The 20141-nt window shown below is 65.8% G+C and overlaps 1 protein-coding gene across 21 annotated transcripts in view; it reads left to right on the top strand.

Annotated features, from left to right (window-relative positions):
- The first annotated feature begins 1630 nt into the window (after positions 1–1630).
- Positions 1631–20141, top strand: part of KCNQ2 (potassium voltage-gated channel subfamily Q member 2) — a 57269-nt gene continuing 38758 nt past the window's right edge. For 11 of the 21 annotated variants that reach the window (XR_010935519.1, XR_010935522.1, XR_010935517.1 and 8 more), the window contains exons 1-5: positions 1632–1984; positions 16542–16632; positions 17919–18045; positions 18312–18487; positions 19466–19591. Coding sequence is in view for 16 of the 21 variants with exons in the window: in XM_067708717.1 (XP_067564818.1) it covers positions 1689–1984; positions 16542–16632; positions 17919–18045; positions 18312–18487; positions 19466–19591 (816 nt within the window). In the remaining 5 variants the exon portion in view is untranslated. Of the gene's footprint in view, positions 1985–2991; positions 3099–5934; positions 6228–16541; positions 16633–17918; positions 18046–18311; positions 18488–19465; positions 19592–20141 lie in introns of those variants that run through there. The other 10 variants (XM_067708719.1, XM_067708720.1, XM_067708718.1 and 7 more) reach the window with 5 other exon arrangements.

Below are 20141 nucleotides of genomic sequence, written 5' to 3'. Positions count from 1 at the left end.
GTTTCTGAGGACTGAGCATGTGTGTCCCCCAGACGCCACCCCCGTGCAGACCCAGTGCGCGCGGGACGCAGTGGCCCCTTCTTCCCGTTCGTAAGCCAGGGCCTCCATCTCCTCCCTCGGCCTGGGCTCAGCAGGGGAGAACCCACCTAACTCTGGAGATTGTAGCTAGTGAGCAGGCCTGGAGGCAGGGAGGTGGGGGTCAGGAGTGTGGCCCCTGAGATGCACCTGTGTGCACAGGTGTGGGTGTGGCATGCGCTGTGGTCTCCCCAACATTCTAGATGACTTAGCCCTGTGCCTGCACTGTCCATTATGCTTTCTGCCCAACTGAAGAAAAACAAAACCACGCCAATGCCTTTGGAACCCAAAGGGCAAACGACACAGCTGACCTGGCACCAGGGGTCCTGTGTTAGCAGCCGTTACCGGTGAGGGCATCACCAGCTACTAAACAGGGCCTTTTGCTTGGTACATCCCACGATGCCAGGTGAATGTGGGAGGAGTCTGGGTGTAGTCAGGAGGGGCCCCTGAAGCTGACACCATCCTAGGTGTGCAGATGGGGGGTCCGGGGGGCACATCGTGAGGAGCTGACAGCATCGAGTGTGCAGGGGCCCCTCGGGAGCTGAGGAATGAGCCCTCTGGTCTTCCAGCAGCAGGTTCCTGAGTGACCCCCCAGGACACCCACAGCCAACTCTGCCCACTGCCCGCCAAGGGGACACACTGCCGTCTGCGTCCAGAGCCTGCTCTCCTGAGGCCTAGGTCTTGCCCTGGGGCCCACTCTCCAACCCCCTGCTCCTGCCTCGGGCCTCTTTTGGGGTCTGCAGAACAAATCCCAGGCCCCTTGGGGGACTTCAAGGCTCCCCGGGGTGTCTCTCAGGTCTGAGCTTCCTGACCCTCCTTCCTGCCGAGAAGCCTCTGCACACCCCCACCTTTCCCCAGCTGTCTCCCCCGCGGGGACGTCCTCTCCAAGGCCCAGTTCACGCTACCTCTTAGGAAGGAAGTCTCCACAAAGGCCTCCCTGCACGACCAAGGGCCTGGGGCCTAAAGCGTCCTCATGCCTGGCCCATCTAGAGGCCAGGAGCATAAGGTCCCGGGGAGCTGGGCCTTCTAACAGAGAGCCTGGTCTCCCCGGCTCCAAGGGGTCCACTCCGGGCCCAGCTGGTAAGAATTCACCTGGGGCCAGGCCCCGGCACCGCACCGCCTGGGGATCCCAGGGAGAGCTGGGGTCTCTGCTCAGGCGTGTGCTTGCCTGGTCCTGCCCACCCCAGAGGGGACCAGGGGGCCGGATCCCCTCGTCAGGGCACACGTGGCCGGAGGGGCGGGAAGAGGTCGGCGGGGTGGCGCAGCCTGACCCTCCCTCCTCTTTCTTTCCCCTCCTCTCCTCCCCTTCCCTCCCGCGGCCGGGGCGGCGGCGCAGGAGTTAACGGAGGAGGGGGCGGGGCGAGGCGGCGGGCGGAGCCGGCGCGGCCGCGGGCCAGGCGCCCAGGCGCGCGCTGAGCGAGGGGGCCGCAGCGTCCCCGCGCGCGGCCCGGGCCCGGCAGGAGCGCGGAGCCGCCGCCGCCGCCGCCGCCGCCGCCGCCGCCGCCGCCGCCTGGCCATGCGGCTCCAGGGCCGGGGAACTGGGCTCGGGCCCGCGCCGCCCCCCGCGCGCCGCCCCCGCTGAGCCCGCGCCCGCCCGGGCGCCGCCCGGCACCATGGTGCAGAAGTCTCGCAACGGCGGCGTGTACCCTGGCCCGAGCGGGGAGAAGAAGCTCAAGGTGGGCTTCGTGGGGCTGGACCCCGGCGCGCCCGACTCCACCCGAGACGGCGCGCTGCTCATCGCCGGCTCCGAGGCCCCCAAGCGCGGCAGCATCCTCAGTAAGCCGCGCGCGGGCGGCGCGGGCGCCGGGAAGCCCCCCAAGCGCAACGCCTTCTACCGCAAGCTGCAGAATTTCCTCTACAACGTGTTGGAGCGGCCGCGCGGCTGGGCTTTCATCTACCACGCCTACGTGTGAGTGCCCACCCGGGCGGCGGGCGCGGGTCGCGAGGCACCCGGGCGATCGGCCGCCGGTGGCCCGTGGGCGCACAGCTGCGGGCTACGAGGGCCTCCGTGTGTGTCCGAGCGCCCGCGTCAGTCACACCGTGTGCCTGGGGTACCTTGGTTCAAGAGAAGGGCAGAGGTTGGAGAGCGATTTTGGAGACGTCTGGTTGGAAGGAGTTCTGGGGTCGGGGTGGGCGCGCCCGCCAGCGGCCTGGTTGGGTTGCATCAGTCCCTCCCCCGCAGGATGGGGAGATGTGCAGCGCCCCAGCCTCCCCTCCTCAGCCCTGAGAGGCCCCTCCCCACGGCCACTGCACCGAACAAAGGGCCGACCAGGGAGGGAGGGCGGTGCTGCCCGTCCTGTCACTGAACCTGGACTCCTAGAGGGCCCCCTCTAGATGGGTTCCCTCAAAGAAGGGGGAATGGGGGGAGGGGTTGGCCCTCCTTCTAGGGTGCGCTTCTGGGGTGCTGCAATGGCGGAGGGGTCCCGTCGTTACTCTCCGCCCCCAGCCGTGGGCTCAGGGTAGATAGTTGGCTGTTCCTGCCCCGTGGTGCCTGCACCCACCCCTGGCCTGGCCTGCGTCGCCCCCCCTCCCCCTCCCCCAGCACAGCCTCGAGCCCCTGCCGCGGCTCGCTGGAGGAGCAGGTGCATGCCTGACGCCCCTGCGCGCGTTCTGGGCTCCAGACCCCCTTTATTGCAGAGTGGACCCCCAGGAAGAGGGGGGCCGCCAGCCCTGGCCCTGGGAGGGCTGTCGGTGGCCCTGGGCCCGTTGTTCAGGGAACTCCTGGCTCCTGCGCCAGGGCTGGTGGCCACAGGCCGGCATTGTGTGCACACGGGTGTTCGAGCGTGTGGTGTGTGTGTGTGTGTGTGTGTGTGTGTGCACGCGCGCCTGTGCTGGTGGCGAGCACGGCCTCTGAGCCTACAGGCGCTCTCTCCCATCCCAGCTAGACTGGGCCCAGGACTCGGCCATTTTGTGAGAAAGAGGCATTTGGGGATGGGAGTGAGGGGTGGATTCTGGGAAACCGTCTCCGACCAAGTGCCCACCTGGGATGAGGGGGTGCGTGCCCGTGAGTGTGCCTGTGACCTGTGAGTGTGTGCTCTGGACGGACCCTCTGTGGGTGGGGGAGAAGACCCTGGGAGGACATGCCAAGCTGCTGGAGGGATAGGTGTCCTGGGGGTGACCACAGCCCTGGAGGCCTCCTGGCCACTGTCCCCAGCCCCAGCGCTGAGCCACCCCGGGAGTCCCAAGAGGCAGAGGCTCCCCTGGCACTGTGTCAGCCCCCGCCTGCCCCAGGGAGGTGACCTGGTTCTTCCCGGGGCGGACATGCCCAGGTGCGCTCTTCCTCCTTGGAAGAGCCCCGTGCCTCCTCTCCCTGCCGGGCGGGGGCCAGCTCTGGTCAGCCAGGTCCTGGCCCGAGGTGGCCTCTGGTGTCTGGGCACAGCCCAGCGGCGCCCCCACTCCTGTCTGACCTGTGGTGCGGCTGCTGGAGGGTTCGCTGTGCTTTGGGCACGAAGGTCCCCGCCGGCAGCACTTCCCAGGGTCCCCTCTGTGTGGCCTCTCCCTGCCCAGGCCCGAAGTGGCCGGCCCCTCCGTGCGTCCTGCGTCCTGGAAGCTGCAGCCTTCAGAGCTGGGAACAGAGTGTGGGGACTGGGGGCCAGGCAGCTGCTCTCGGGTGTGGGTCTGCGTTGCCCCCGCCTCGGGAGTGCCCGAGTCGGGACAGGTGGGCCTGCAGTGTGTGAGGGTCCAGGGGCAGTGAACGGGGCAGAGCTGCCCTTGCCCCCAAGGCATTGTGGAGGCCACCGCGTGGGGTCTCCACCCTCCCGGCGCCGGCCCGGGGGTGCTCCTGAACAGCGACATCTCTGTCCCGCTGTTGCTGCTCATCGGTCACCCCCCGGCTCCCCGGGCCTGGAATTCACTAGCTGTCCCCAGGCCCAGCCCATCCTTGGGCCCAGCCCACTGGACTCAGGAGGGCTTCACTGCCCCCATATGCTGGTCTCCAGTGGTGCGGCCTCCCCTGTGCACCCCCCGCCCCCCAGCAGGGACTGGCCCTCGTCTGTTTGGTTTGTTGATTAAACCAGTTCAAGCCTCCTGAGCTGGGCCTGGGAGGGGCAGTGGGGGCCGGGAGTGGTCGCAGGGCTGGGGCAGCTGCCCTCCTGGGCCACCTTCCAGCAAAGCCCGGCTTCTGGAAGGAGAGGTGTGCTGAGCCCTCTGGGTGTCAGAGGCGGGGAGGGAGGTGGCCGCCCTCTGGGCCCTGGGCTTGGTGCGTATCAGGCCAGGTGCCCCTGCCCTTTGCGGACGGGCTGTCTCCATGGACGTGCCTCTGGGCCTGGAGCCATCGCCATCACTGCTGCTGCTGCCTGTGGGGGCGGGAGGCTTCCCTGAGTCAGGAGGATCCTGGACCAGGCTGAGGGGAGCCCGCCCGGGCCACCCCTCCCAGCCCCGAGGCCCCTGCAGTGTCCCCTCCTCTGCTCTGGCTGGAGAGGGAGAGCAGTCCCCGGTTGGGCAGGTCCCAGCCCCGCACGGCTCTTCACCCAGACCTGGCCGGGATTCTGGGCGGGCAGGCTGGTGTCGTCCGCGGTGAGTGGGGGCCCTGTTGCGAGGAGCTGGGCCGTGAGGGGTGGGGAAGGGGTGCATCTCAGCTCACCATTGCCTGCCCTTCACAGCCCCAGGCAGGTCTCGGGGCTCCGAGGGTCTGTGCACCCCTAGAGCAGGGCATCTTTACACGAGAGGATTTTCTAGCTGCGGTCTAGGGTTTTCATGAGTTTCTCAGAGCGGGTGTGAGCCACAGAAAAGACCCCAAGCACTTCAGGATGCGTGTCCAGGCCAGTGGGGCCCCAGGGGCTACTCATCTGCTTCAGGCGAGCCCTTGGGGGTCCTTTGAGAGCCTGGGTTGGGTGCGCGGCCCCCTCCCCTCACGGGTGGGAGCGGCAGCTGCTCCACCATGGTGAGGGGGTGGGGTGTCTCCCCGAGGCTCGAGTTAGGAGGGGAGGGGAACCGCACGTCTTCTGGGCCGGCCCGCTGTCCGCTGGTCTCAGGGCTTCCTCACTTTGTGGCCCCATTTTCACTGGTGCGGAAACCGAGGCTGAGACGGTCGAGTTCCTGAGTTGCCCCACTCACGCTGGACAGAAGGGGTCTCGGCCCAGTGATGGGAACTTGGGGTGCAGGTCGGTTGACTTTTCCAACATCCAAAAGCCACTTGGAGTTGCCAGGTGAGACTGTGTTTGAAATCGGTGGGATAGAAAATGCCGGTGACTGCAGGGCAGGGACTGGCCCCTGGAGGCCGGGGCTCGCCTGAGCGGCTCACTCTTGGGAGCTGCCTTCTCTCGGGCTAGTCCACGAGCCCCTCCGTCCTCGGATGGCGTCCAGGTGGGTCTCGGGGGGCCGCTGACATTTCGGGGCCTGTGGCTGGGGGCAGCGGGATGGGGGCCTGGGGCCTCAGGGCCCAGCTACAGTCCCCTGCGTGGCCTCGGATAACCCACGTGCAGGCCGCCCGCTGCCCCCTCTCACCTGTCCGCCCTCGGGTGGGCAAGTGTGGGCCCACGTGCTGGCCTCTCTTTTCCTCGGTGTGACTGCACTTGGGGGGCGTGGGGGCCCCAGGGCAAGTGGCCCTGGGTGTCTGCTTCTGAGAGGAGACTGGGGTCTGAATGGCTGTATTCTCAGCTTCTTGCAGCTCCCAGACCTCGCTGCAATCCTGGGGAGGAAATGTCTATTGATTGAAGAGTTGGAGAATCTTACGGAAAGTTCCCCAAAGGTGAAAACGGTAGGAGGGTTGTGGTTTCCACGGAGACCAGGGCTCAGTAGACTGTCCCCAGTCGGCTGTCTGGAGACCTCAGGCCTCATCGTAGGATTTCTCACCCACAATGAGACAATGAAGTGTTTTTTAATGAAGTGTTTCTTAATCACGGTGTCTAATTACACTGTCTTGAATCCCCGCAAATGGTCTGTGTCCTCAGGGTGATGGGGTCGGTAGGAAGCTCTGTTCTTGACAGTTTCACAGATCAGAACAAAGAAAAATCTGTTTTGTTAGAAACCAGTACAAGTCAAACATTGAAACTAGTCTCTACGGAGACTCGGCGGGGGGCTTCGACGTGGGCACCGCCTCGGAAAACACCTAAACTCCGAACGATTGTGAAGAGACCGGCTTGTTTCCAGGAGCGCAGCCCGAGCCTGGTGGTGGATAGAGCGTCTCAGGGGGTTCTTCCCGGTCCGTTTTGGTCAGTAAGTGAATCCTAGGCTGTGTTAATCCCCGCGCGTCTGCGTGTCCACGGTGAGGCCCGGGGTCTGCTCCTGGCCACCGCTCACAGGCGTCCTCAGTCCGTCCTGGCAAGCCCGCCAGGCTGCCCCCACCCCCGGGAGCTGCGTTCTGAATGCCCCGGAGAAGGGACAGGCTCCAGAGGACCGAGAGTTCTCTGGGGCCTTTCGTGGAAGGTGCTGAGGGCCAGGATGGCGGTGGGGGACCCCGCGGAGGGCCGAACCTCCGCTCGGCACGACAGGGCGGGACGTGCTGCAGGCACTGCGGGCTTGCCACCCTTTCCTTGTGGGGGACGGGGGTGGGGTGGGGCTGGGGGCCAGGCCTGGGGCTCACGATGCTGGGTCGGCCCTGGGCTGCAGCCTTCTGCCCCTTCCTGAGCCAAGGCTTGTGAGAGACCTTGGCCTGTGTCCGGCAGCCTCATTATAAACCGTGCTGCCTGGGTCACCTCGTGGGCGGGTCATCTGAAACGTTCTTGAGTGTAAACGGAGGGCCTTTCCTGCATGGAGATCGCCGGGTACGTGCCTTAGTCACGGACGTCACCTCGTCACCCCCACGCCCCATCAGGTGTGGTGTGAGGTTATAACCAGTGATGGTTCAGGGGGCGCGCGTGGGCAGAGGACGGTGAGCCGTGGGGACCGTGGGCTCTGCGGGGGCCTGGCGGGGAATCCTGCCTTGGGCCCGGTGTCCCCTCATCTGTGACGTGGGGACACCATTCTGTGCTTGTCTCCTGTGACTCACTCAGCACAGTGCTCGGAGCGTGTGACGTTCACGGGGTCCTGGCCGCGTTGTCTGTCACTCAGCAAGGAGGAAGACCAGGCAGAGGGAGGCGGGCGTGTCCGGGACAGCACCCTGCGCCGTCCGCCCTCCGCGCGGCCCGGGTGTGTTCTCAGTCCCGTCGGCCAGTGACCGCGCCTGGATGGAGGGGTTTGGGGCTGCTGTGAACGTGGCCGCGTGATTAGACACGGGGCCCCCGTCTGAAGCTGTGTTTGTCCAGGAGGACTGGCCGTTTTCCTAAAGGACCTCACTGTTCTACAGCTGCCTGGGTATTGGGGGAGGTCTTCCTTCCACGGCTGAATGGTCCCAGCGCCCTGGACCTCCGAGCATAGAGGCCAGAACGGTTTTGGCTTGAGAAGGACCATTGCGAGCGGGTTGTACCAATGGACCCCCAGACCGTAAAGGGGACCCCAGGTTTCCGCACGGGCTGCGTCCTGATGAGCTGCACCCCCTCCTAAGCTGTCGTGTGGTGACTTAGTGTCACGTGGGCCGCCAGGCTGAGCCCATCTCCTGGCGCTGCCCCGGAGCATGGGAGACTCCTTCTAGCACAGCCACTCCCTTCTGAAGGCTGGTGCCCGGCTGTGCTTTCCAACAGCGGTTTGCTGACAGCTCTGCGGCATCGGGAAACGGGCCTCATCCGTGCCATGCAGTTCCCTCCCAGCTGTGGGGCACCTGGCCAGCAAGCCCGGGCCAGCTTGGTGAGATCCGAGGTAGAAAGAAGAGGGGCGTGCGGCCCCGAGGTTGTCCCCCAGGGACTCTGCCTTCCATGCTGAGGGGAGGGTTTGACGCAGCTGCCCCCGCCCCGTAGGCCTTCTTTCCACTGTTCTGCAGGCGGCTGTGGCCCGATGACCGCTCCCAGCTTGCTCCCCTGGCAGCTGGTGGGTGCCGGTGAACCCCCAAAACCCCTCTTGGTGAGGTGGGCGCGTGCAGGAGGGGTCAGGGCAGAGAAATGACTGTTTCTAAAGCCTGTTTGTTCCTCGTGTGAATTAAGGCAGCCATGGCCGGAGCTGGGGGGAGGTGGTCCGGGTGCTGTTTTGCAAACGGTCTGGAGTTAGGGAGAGGGCTGGTCTTTGTTGTCTGAAGCTGGGCTGCACCAAGCTTCTAATTCATCCAGGAGGAAGCAGGGCTGGGGATGCCTGGGTCTTGGAGGCCCTGGGTGGGCAGCTCTGGGGCCTGCGTGCCTCCCAGTGGGGCTGCAGGGCCCACATTCCTCAGTTTGCCCTAGTGCGTTTGGGTGGCTTCATCCACAGCCCAGCCAGGGCCCCGGGGCATGCAGGCCCCCGGGCTCCCTACTGTGAAGGCCTGGGTTTGGCAAGTGCAAAGGGGGCTCCCTGGGGAGCGGGCAGTGTGGTGCCTGCTGAGGGGGGGCAGCGACAGCGGCAGAACTTCTACCAGGTGTCCTGATGCCGCGGGGCGGGGCGCAGGTGAGCCGGGCTGAGTGACGCACCCAAGCGCGCGCTGGTGAGCGGGGCCAGCGGCGCTCAAGCCCGGCAGAGGCTGGGTGAGGGCTGCGCCTTCTCCAGCAGCCCCAAGGACGGTGGGGAGACCCCTGGCCTGGGGCGGCTGCCCACCCACGAGGGGGCTCTCGCCTCTTCTCGGCCACCAGCGGCCCAGAGCCTCGGTCCCACTGCCCAGCAGCTGGGATCGGCCCAAGGGAGGGTGCGCTGGAGCGGGCGGGCCTCTTCCGGCCGCTCCTCGCAGAGGCCGTGTTGGCTTCCCTTGGTTGAGACGTGAGGGTGGGTGTGTTCCAGCCGCCAGCCCTGAGTCTGACCTTCATCTCCAGGATGTACTCAGAGCTGAGCGTCCTTAGGCTCTGCCGGCTACCCGGCTTGAGTAAAATTAGGTCTTTAATGTCTTCAGATTACCCGGGATATTTTTTAAAATATTTATTTATTTGTTTATTTGGTTGTGCCGGGTCTTAGTCGCAGCACGTGGGCTCCTTAGTTGTGAACTCTTAGCTGCAGCGTGCATGTGGGATCTAGTTCCCTGGTAAGGGACCGAGCCCGGGCCCCCTGCATTGGGAGCGTGGATTCTCTGCCACTGCGCCACCAGGGAAGCCCCCTGGAATAATTCTGTAAAGGTACAGAACCGCGTTTGTTCCAGAAAGTCCTACTCGGACTCGTTGGAAACAGCGTCTCCAGAGATTCCTTCATCGTCTGTTGTGGGGACAGGTCTCAGCTCCCAGGTTGTCCCTGGCTGTCTGCTGCGTGTGCCCCCGCCCAGGCCCCTCCCTCCTCTGGGTCCTGTCTGGTCCGCCCCTTCCTTCCCTGGAGCCTCAGTCTTGACCTGACTAGAGAGCTTAGAACTTCTGAGCTTGCTTTTACATTTAGGCTTGGAAAAAAATATTGGAAGGCTTTGTCTGAGGAAAAGGCCAGTTTCTCCTGGGATTCCAGGCTTCGGGGGAGGAAGCGGGGGCGGGGGAGGGGAGTGGAATGTGGAAGTGGGAGGAGCCTGGGTGAGCACCTGCCGATCCATTTCTGTTCCTGGGAGCAGGGCTCTGAGCAGGGCTGCCAGTCCTGCCGGGCCTGGCTGGGTCCACTGGCGTTTAGAAGTCTGTTCTCCCTGGAGGCCAAGCCTTGGTGGGATGTGGTGGCAGCACCGGGACGGGCCCTCCAGCAGGAGGGCAGGGCCTGACCCGGGGTTCGACTTTCACCCGGAGGAACAGGAAGCGAGAGCATTTGGAGCTCAGCCTCTGGCGGGGGTGACCCGGGTGAGCCGAGGCGGGACGGCGTGCAGGGCGCTGGCCGCGGTCCTGATCACGAGCCCACGGCCGTCTCTCCAAGCGAGCTCCGTGCGGGACATGGAAAGTGGGGAGATTGGCCCATCACTGGCTGGCCTGCGGACGGGGCGCTTGGGGCAGGCGCGTGGCCGCTTGCTTCCGCCTCCCGATTCAGCCTCTTGTGCTCACAGAGCTCTTTCCTCCTTGGTCAACGTTCTCCAAGACGGTCCTCTCCGCTTTGTGCGGTTTGATTAGCTGAGAGCTGAATTAATATCGTGTGGACGGAAATCCAGTGTTTCAGGCCAGGTGGTGGGCAGACAGCACTGCGTGGTCTGAGCGAGAGGGGCTGGCGGCCTCTTAGAGAAACACTTGGTTATGGTCCATTACCTCTTCTGATTATGAAAATTACACACGTCCACCGTAGGAAACGGAGAAGATGCAGAAAAGCTGAGGAGGAGCGTTTGTCTTTCCCGATTGCCTTCCGGGCATCTGTGCCTGTCTCTGCATTTCTTAAAGGAGATCGGATTCAGGCTGTCGTCCTCCTTCGTGCTAACCGTGTGTGGTGGGGATTTTCCCGTGGAATCAGACAAGTCTCTGCTGGACGAGTGTTGGGCTTTGTCTCTGTCATCAGGGCTCCTGGTGCCCCTGGGGTCGGGGGAGCATGAGGTGGCCCTGTCACTGATTCCTCACCCTACGCCCTCGGTGGCTTATGGCTGGGGAGCAGACGGTGCTCTGGCCTGGAGAAGGACCCAGGCAAGCACGTGCCTGGTGGCCCCCCGGGGTCAGGACCAGGGCTGGTCCGGGAGGGGGCTTGTTAAACCGAGGTCCTGCCCATGGCTGTCACTCGAGGTGTGCAGATGGAGGCCGGCAGAACACCAGGAGTGTTTTTAGGGGACCACTGAGCTATGACCCATGGGGCACGGGGGGAGTGGGCCAGCCCGAGAGCCGCTTGGAGGGTGTTCAGGAAGAGTCCGGGGGAGCAGGCCTGGCCATGCTGTCGACCTGGGGAGGCGGGTCTGTGAGGGGCCCTGGTGTGGGGGTACCCTGAGCGCCTGCATGGGTTCCTGTGCTCACGAAGGGGATGTCAGATGCCCAGGGTGGTCCAAACTGACCCCTCGTGGCGGGGGAAGCACCTCTCCCCCGAAAGATGGTATTTGCCCTGGGCCCTGACCTCAGAGGGCTGTCCACGGCAGTGCCTCCCACAGGGGACCCCTCCCCTCCTCACCCCGCTCCTGCGCAGGCTTCCGCGCGGTTGGGGCTATGGGACCCGCAGGGCCGGGGGTCAGCCATGCTGACCGTTTCGTCAGGCCAGCTCCCTGGACAGAGCCTGGCACTCAAGGGACCCCAAAGGTGGCTGTGCTGGGGGTGTGTGTGGCAGGCCTGGGGGACGCACCCCAAGACGGGGACCCCCAGAGTGAGCCGGGGCCGGGGGAGACCAGGACTTACAAGGACAGAGCTCAGTGTGGACCGTGGAAGAGAACACACCTGGAGGGGGACCCCCGCACCACAGCACAGGAAATCACCCAGCCAGCGGCTGCCTGATCCCCACGTGTGGATGCTAAGGCATCCCGGGGGAGGCTGGGGCCCTCCTTGCCCCCCAGGAAGCCTCAGAGCAGTGTCCTTCTTTGAAGGATGGGGTCAGGTCCCCTGGTGGCAGGGGGTGCGGGGAGCAGTGTGGGCAGAGGGGTAGGCTCTCCCGCCCAAATCTGTGCTGGCACAGGGGGGAGCTGAGGCACGGGTGGGGAGGGCGCAGAGGGGAGCTGAGGCACGGGTGGGGAGGGCAGAGGGGAGCTGAGGCACGGGTGGGGAGGGCGCAGAGGGGAGCTGGGCACGGGTGGGGAGGGCGCAGAGGGGAGCTGAGGCACGGGTGGGGAGGGCGCAGAGGGGAGCTGGGCACGGGTGGGGAGGGCGCAGAGGGGAGCTGAGGCACGGGTGGGGAGGGCGCAGAGGGGAGCTGGGCACGGGTGGGGAGGGCAGAGGGGAGCTGAGGCACGGGTGGGGAGGGCGCAGAGGGGAGCCGAGGCACGGGTGGGGAGGGCGCAGAGGGGAGCTGAGGCACGGGTGGGGAGGGCGCAGAGGGGAGCTGAGGCACGGGTGGGGAGGGCTTGCCTGGGCACAAGACGGGCGGATGGGCCTTACCCTCTGCTTCAGTCCCTGACAACCTGGCCTGTTTCTGTTTTTTTCTTTAATTGATGTGAAATCCACAGAATGTGCAATTATTCAATTTAATTTAATTCAAGGGAGGCCTCAAATGCCAAGGCCGGAGCTGGACCTTCCCAGGGTCTGGGACTTCCTGGGTTGGGGCCTGTCAGGTCTGAGGCGTTTACTGAGCACTTACTTGCCGTGTACGGGGGCCTGGCGGGACTGCAGTGGGCCTGGGTGGGCGGCCCTGTGGGCGGGGCTCGTTTCCAGGGTAGGGTCTGCACACGGCCTCCCACTCCCTCGGACCGCGGCGGGATCTCAGAGCGATTCCTCGCGTCTGGCTTGCTTGCGCCCGGAGCAGCCATCAGGAGTCCAGGCTTCCTGTTGCCCAGAGACTGGCGGTGGCCCCAGGTACTGGAGGCAGAGCAGTTCATTAAGGGTGAAATTAGATTCCGGGCTGCAGCGCCAACTGCAGTCCTGATGGACGAGGCAGCGGGAGGTTCCCCGGGGACCCGGTGTGGGAGCTTGGACCTCACGCTGGCAGCTCCGCCCCCGTCCCCTCCTGGGCTCCCAGGCCACCCGGCCTTATCGGGATGGACGTTATCCTGGGGAGACCCCGCCAGTGGAAGCGTGCTCAGGCTCGGCCCCGCGTGGCCGCGGTGAGCTGCATCACAGCCTCCGTTTTCTCATCTGTAAAACGGATGAGCACCTTCTTCCAATCTGCTGGGCTGTCGCCTGCCTGGTGCATAGCTGAATTGGAGCCTGGGGGGTGGTGCTTGATGTCAGGGACCCCTCCCCATCCTTCTCTCCCAGCTCTGCCAGCCAGGGGCTGGGGGTGAGCAAGTGGGGTGCTGGTAACACGACTTCCTGCCATTCGCTTATGAAAGGTGTATTTCACTGAATATGTAGAATGAGGTGAATAATCCCAGTCATCGCCCAGCTTAGTCCTTGAAGGGAGCGGGGAGTCTGGGCTGTGGGCCAGCACCATGACACCCCCCCTGGTGCCCTCCCAACAGTGGGAACCAGACGTGGGAATGAGGTGGCAGAAACCTTGTCACGTTTTCCGGAAAAGAAATATTCCCTGCAGTCAGATGGGCGGAGGGGGTGGGAGGGGAGTGCCGAAAGCAGTGGGGTCTCCCTCTGGGGGTGGCGGCCGCCCCCTCCCGAGAGTGCAGGGCAGGCAGAACGCACACGTGTGCACCCAGGACCTGCGGCACGGCTGTGGGTGGGCTGACCGCCTCGAGGGGTGCTGTCAGGCCTTGACTGGGGGGCTCCCCTGGCCAATGCCCAAGGCTCCACCACCCTCAGTCCCTCCCGCCTGCCCTGCCTGTCTCTCCATGCGTCAGAATCCCTACACTGAGGACCCTGCCGTGCCTCCACCTGTTTCAAAAGAGGGGTCCATCTCTGCCCAGAGCTCAGGCTGTGGAAGTCCCTCCTGATGTCTGGCTGAGGTCTCTCCTGCTGCTGTGGGTCCTGCAGTGCTGGGGCCCGCCCCACCTCATGGCCACTCGTGAACTGGGTGGTGCAGGCCTGGCTGTGCATCTGGGATGCGGCTGCTCTGATGCTCACTCTCCAGGTGGCCTACCTCCCCCCTGCCCAGGTGAGCAAGGTCTGAGGTCCCTGGCTGGCCTGCCGCTCCGCCTGACCCCCATCACAGCCCCTGGAATCTGGGGCTGGGGACCAGCTGCTTGAGCTGCTCGTCTCCTTGGCAACCGCTGCCAGGGAAGCATCCTGACGATGAATTCATTATCATAATCAGCCGCCATGTTCTGCCTTTGCAGCCACCTCCTGCCTCCCCTCCTTTCTTTTCCTGCAGCCTGGACAGTTCCCAGGCTGGAGGGCATGAGAACTCCCCTCCCCCAGGGCCCTGGGGCCTCGGTCCCGGTGCTGGGGAGATGTACAGGATGGTGCTGGCCGTTGAGCTGAACCTTGCAGCAGGGGGACGGGTCTCCCAGCCTGTGGGCGGGTAGAACTGCTCACCGATCCCATCTGGGGAGGAAGCGGACCCAGCTACTAGCCACCACGTCCTCTGGGGCCTGGGGGTCGGTGCTAAGCACACAGCTTGCCTCCCGGGGCCTCCCAGTGGCGGCGGCGTCCACCCTGCACCTCCCCAATGCCTCTACAGAGGAGGAGAGGGGAGAAGGGGAGTCCCTTAGAGCCACAGCTGGCAGCTCCCATGAGCCTGCCAGGAGCCAGAACCCGGGTCACCGAGGCAAGAGAGGTCTTTGGGAAGGAAGGCCCCCGCCTGGCTCAGACTCCCCAGGGTCTCCAGGATGCTCCGGTGCCCAGGGCCCCAGCATAACGGCAGCGGGCGGCCCTGCGATGGGCCTCAGGGCTGGGGGTGATCACCTGCGTCGTCCTGCGGGAGGGCTGGCCCCCCCACTCCCTGGCTCCCCGGGGGCTGGGCCTCAGGGAAGTGTCCCCTGTAATGGAGGATGCCGTGCCTGGGACCACGAGGCCAGAGGCGGAGCCCCTTTCAGCCTCGCTGGATGGGCGTGGGCTTCAGACGTCTCCGGGCCCAGGATGCGGCTGTGTGCTGGGCAGGGGTGGTCGCCGGTCACAGGGTTACCCGCAGACAGGAGGGGACCTGGAATTAAGTGCCTTTTCCCCATCGTGGCTACCTGTGAGTGGCCGGGGGGGGGGGCACCACTGCCCTTTGGAGTTGTCCCTTTCTTGATCTGCGGGGGCCCTGCCTGCACCTGGAGGCGTGGCTGGGGTGCCCGCTGCGCGTGGGAGTCTGCTGCTGCCTCTCCTTCCTCCTTGTCGTGTGGGTGTGCTGGCCTCTCTCTGGAGCGTCCATCCTGCTGCACCCCCTGCGCGCCCCAGGCGGTGTCGCCTGCGACCATCTGTCCCAACACATCAAAAACAAAACTTGGAATGTCACTGGCGCTTGGGCCGCAGCTTTGGCTCCTGAGCTGCTGGTGGGGCTCCCGACAGCCTGGCAGCTGCCTGCTGGGAAGGGCTGCGCTTTGTGCAGCGTACCCTGGCCATTCTGGAAGTTTCCGAGATGCTGGTCAGAGCGCCCTGGGGAGGCGGGGCTGAGAGGGCCTGGTCACCTTGGGACCTGGGTCTTTCCTGTTTTTCTTTAGAGGAATGTTTTTATAAAGCACGAGGAGCTGCCCTGCGTGGGCGCAGCCCTGGACTCAGTCTCCCTGACAGGTGACGATGGCGTCAGGCATCCCGGGGCCCCGATCTCCAGTCTGGTCAGACTTGCCCGCTGCCAGGTCCTGGACACACTGTCTCCCCCTCCCCCCCCGACCCCCTCCTGGCGCCAGTCCACTTGCCCTTCCCTCTGCCAAGGAACACTTTCCCTTCCCTGTTGGCCCCACCAGCACTTCATCCTGCAGCGTTGTGAACACCTCCACAGGGAAGCCCACCATGCTATGCGTCCCCCCGACTCCCGCGCCCAGTGCTGAGCTGAGCTGGGGATCCTGCCAGTCTCTCCCACCGCCCAGGCCCCGGGGTCCTGACTCACCACCCTGGGATCTCCTCTGACCCTGGCAGATCCTCTCTGGGCACGTGGGCTCCTTCCCACCGCAGGCAGAGAATTACGAGTATAAGGCACATGAGACATCTGGACATTTTTTCCCCCAGGGCTCAGCTAATTGAATAAATTGGCTAATGAGCAAAGGAAATTAATTGAGGTTTTGAAACGTGACCGTTTCCCCGCGTGCGTTTTTTCTGTGCCAGCGGTCTCTGTTATCTGCCCGTAGCGCCTCTGCCCTGGAGCTGGGGGCGCATCCGGAGACATCCTCGGGGCCACGCTCTGGGGAGGGGCTGCATGTGGAGGCGGGTCTGCGCCTCTCTGGGCCTGGTTGTCAGGCCTCTGGGGCACATGGGCGGGGCCGCCGCTCCGTGACGCAGGCTGGGCTGGGCGGGGTAGGGCCCCAGTCACTGTCGCTGTGGCCCGGCTGAGGTTGGACCACGCGGCTTTGGCTCTGAAGGGTCTCATCTCCCCTCCTCCACCACTACCACGGTGGATGGTGGTCTCGACACTCTGGGGTGATGGGGGTGTCCCAGTGGTGATGAAGTGGGAGGGGCGTGGTGTGGGGTCCCTGCCCAGCTTCCCGTACCAGGTGCTCTGTGCCTCAGGAGGCCTGGACGCTGACCTCAGCCCTCAGGGGCTCTGCTCCCTGGGACCCCAGCCCCGCCCTGTCCGCTCTGGCTGGACACCTGCCGCCCATCGGCTCCCGGCTCCGTTAGTGCCCCCGCCAGCACCGCCTGCAGACACAGGTCCGGCGGCCAAGGGCGCTGGGACGGTGTGTGTGAGGCTGGTGTGAGCCGGGAGACAGGAAGTGTCTACTTCGGGGCCTCGTGAGGAAACAGCTGTGGATGAGGAGAGGGGTGACTGCGTATGGGGTGCCCTGCGTGGGCACGGGCTGTGCGGTTCACTCATTTCTTGTTTGCCCAGCGGCCCAGAAGGCAGTGTCCCCCGTTTGTGGTTCCTCTGAGAGGGACGTTGGACGTTGGCGAGGGACGTTGGTGGGGGCGGTGGGGGGAGTGTGGTGGGCGTCCTGCAGAGCAGCTGGGCCCAGGCATCGCCGTGGAGCCCTGGGCTGCCGCGTGCCCCTGCCCTGCCCTGTGCCTTCCGCGCCGGCTGGCTGCCCGGCCTGGCTGACCGCCTTCTGCTCCGGCCCCCAGGTTCCTGCTGGTCTTCTCCTGCCTCGTGCTGTCTGTGTTCTCCACCATCAAGGAGTACGAGAAGAGCTCGGAGGGCGCACTCTACATCCTGGTGGGTCCCGTGGGTCGGCGCAGACGGGCCTGATGGCAGCGGAGACCGTGGGCGGCAGCCTGTCCCCGGTCCCGTTGGTCTGATCTCCCAGACGCCCACCGGCAGGGACCCCCGTCCTCCTGGCACCCATGGCCCCTGCTCTTCCTGGTAGCCCTTGGGTCCCTCCCAGCTTCCCCCCCACGTTGGTGATGCTGCCGCATCCTCAGCCCCCACCCGTCCCTCCCCTGAACACCCCCGGCACCCTGTTACCCTCCAGCCTAGGCTGGCCCCTCCCTGTGTCGTCACAGTGCCTGATAGCGCCCCCCCGTCCCCACCCCCTTTCCTGTCTTCTGTTCTCACTAGAGCCTGAGGGCCCCGGGGGCCCCCTCCACCCCATAGTGTGGGGTGTTCCCTGGCAGATGTGGGCGTGGGCTGGGGGTTGGGAAGCTCACAGCAGGCGCCATGGCAACCACAGGTAATTTCTGTGTTGCCGTTGGTGATGGAGGCATATGGGGCCCCAGGGAAGCTGACGCACCTCCGGGGAGCCCTCCGCCCCTGCCCACCCTGCGCTGTGTCCTGGGCCCGCCCCCGGGCATGGGAGCCCCGCCCCCTTGGCAGTTACCTGAGACCCTCCATCGGCTCTGCCCTCTGGGTCCCCACTCGCACACCAGCTGCACAGGACGGGGTCCCCACTCGCACACCAGCTGCACAGGACGGGGTCCCCACTCGCACACCAGCTACACAGGACGGGGTCCCCATTCGCACACCAGCTGCACAGGACGGAGTCCCCACTCCCACACCAGCTGCACAGGACGGGGTCCCCACTCCCACACCAGCTACACAGGACGGGGTCCCCACTCCCACACCAGCTACACAGGACGGGGGTCCGCACTCCCACACCAGCTACGCTGCACAGGACGGGGTCCCCACTCGCACACCAGCTGCACAGGACGGGGTCCCCACTCGCACACCAGCTGCACAGGATGGGGTCCCCACTCCCACACCAGCTGCACAGGACGGGGTCCCCACTCGCACACCAGCTGCACAGGACGGGGTCCCCACTCGCACACCAGCTACACAGGATGGGGTCCCCATTCGCACACCAGCTGCACAGGACGGGGTCCCCACTCCCACACCAGCTGCACAGGACGGGGTCCCCACTCCCACACTAGCTACACAGGACGGGGTCGCCACTCGCACACCAGCTGCACAGGACGGGGTCCCCACTCCCACACCAGCCGCACAGCACTCTCCCCTCCCCCCCCCCAGCGGAGCCGGCAGTGGCTCAGCCGTGGCTTCCCCTGCAGGAAATCGTGACCATCGTGGTGTTCGGCGTGGAGTACTTCGTGCGGATCTGGGCCGCGGGCTGCTGCTGCCGGTACCGCGGCTGGAGGGGGCGGCTCAAGTTTGCGCGGAAGCCCTTCTGTGTGATCGGTGAGGCCCGCTGCAGGGGGGGGCAGGCAGGGCTGCAGGATCGGCTCCTTCTGGAAGTTTCTCGTCACCTGCCCTCTTGGCGTCAGAGCCCGTGGTTATGAGGTGTCGGGCGGCCGTGCCCAGGGCAGGGCTGGGCTGGGCGGACAGTGGAGCCAGGCCCACGCCAGCACTTTGTGTGCTTCCGTCTGTCCGTCCTCCCGGGGCCCTGGTGGGGGCTGCCCTTGCGCGGCAGGGGGCCGGCCCGAGCTCCTCCGCTGTCCCCGCAGACGTCATGGTGCTCATCGCGTCCATCGCCGTGCTGGCCGCCGGCTCCCAGGGCAACGTCTTCGCCACGTCGGCGCTGCGCAGCCTGCGCTTCCTGCAGATCCTGCGCATGATCCGGATGGACCGGCGCGGTGGCACCTGGAAGCTGCTGGGCTCCGTGGTCTACGCGCACAGCAAGGTGAGCAGGCGGGGCCCAGCCCCTCGTTTCCTCTGGGCGTCTCCCCATGACTTGGCCGTCTTCCTCCTCTCTCCAGCGTGTCTGCCGTCCGGTCCCTCTGGGCCCGGAGCCGGCTCGCTCCTTGGTTGGGTGGCCGTGCCGGATCAGCACCCACTGCCCCCCAGCACCTACTGCCCCCCAGCACCCGCTGCCCCCCAGCACCCACTGCCCCCCAGCACCCAGGCTCCTGCCCGTTTAGGCTGAGGCTCGTGGTGGCCGCTGGCCGTGGGAGCCGCGAGGGGGCTGCAGCCCCATGGCCCGTCCAGATCCCGTCCCTGTGTTGCCAGGGGCCCTGCCCGCCCAGACCCCGCCCTGGCAGCCTCCGCCAGGAGGCTGTCCTCTTGTGGGTGGGCTTATTGGCCCCAGAGTCCCTTCCCCACCACCCTTCCTGTCTGAGCAGGAGGCCGTCCTCTTGTGGGTGGGCTTGTTGGCCCCAGAGTCCCTTCCCCACCACCCTTCCTGTCTGAGCCCGGAGGCTGGGGCTTGGCTGGCAGGACAGAGAGGGTGGTGGTCCCCAGGGTGCTGAGGTGCTGGACCCCCAGGGAGGGCACTCAGTCGGGGTGTCTCCCCCAGGCTCAGGCAAGTTGGGGTAGGGTCCCAGCAGCCCAAGCTTCTCCAGCCTGACGGGCTGACGGCCGCCTGGGGACACTCCCTTCCTGGGTGGATGCGGCGCTGAGCCGTCCGTACCCACCGTCCTCCAGGGGTGAGGTGCGTAGGTGTGGGACCACCCGGGGCTGGAACTGGAAAACACGCTCCCCCTCCTGCCTGCCCCGGGATCGGGGCTGCTGGGGCTCTGCGGCCGGCTCTCGGGAGGGGTGCCCACCCGCTGAAGCCCGGGGGATGCGGCGCCCAGCAAACCTCCTGGCAGGCGGGGCCTCGTGCTCCCGGGGGAGAGTCGGGCTGGACGCTGGCCCAGCGGCTGTGATGTGCCTCTTTCAGGAGCTGGTCACTGCCTGGTACATCGGCTTCCTCTGCCTCATCCTGGCCTCGTTTCTGGTGTACTTGGCGGAGAAGGGGGAGAACGATCACTTTGATACCTACGCGGACGCGCTCTGGTGGGGCCTGGTGAGTGCCCAGCCGCTGGGGCCATGGCCCTTCACTGAGGACACGCTCACCGGGTGTGGCCTTCCTCGGGGTCCCTCCTGCGCGTTGTCTGCCCTCCCCTGCTCCCCACTCCGGGGTGTGCCCCTGACCCCTGGGCCTGGACAGGAGATGCACAGCTCTCCCTGGCTGACCGGGCCAGAGATGTCTCTCTGGGGCCTCTTGCTGGCCACTACTGACGGTGATGCCACGTGGATGTGGCGACCCAGGCGGGGTGGTGGTAGGGGATGTGCCGGTCTGTGTGGGGTGGAGAGGGGCCTGGCCTCAGGGAGCCTGTGCCTAGCCATGGCCAGTCACCTTCCCTCCTTCCTCACTGACCACCTGTGTGACCTCTGTGATGGGGGGAGGGGTCCTGCGGTCCTGTTGATGGGCAGGAGAGTTTGCAAAAGGGGAAATGGACGCCCTGGCTCTCCCAGCTCAACTTCCCAGGCTGCCCCTGCCCAGGGTGGGTCCGGAGCTGGTGCCTTTTCAGCCCATGCTCACGGCCACCCACCTCCTGAGCCCCTCGAGGGCC

The sequence above is a fragment of the Pseudorca crassidens genome, chromosome 15, assembly GCF_039906515.1.
Source record: "Pseudorca crassidens isolate mPseCra1 chromosome 15, mPseCra1.hap1, whole genome shotgun sequence".
In the NCBI taxonomy this organism is placed as follows: domain Eukaryota; kingdom Metazoa; phylum Chordata; class Mammalia; order Artiodactyla; family Delphinidae; genus Pseudorca; species Pseudorca crassidens.
The sequence above is the reverse complement of the archived record's forward strand: the minus strand, read 5'-3'. Positions and strand labels throughout refer to the sequence as shown.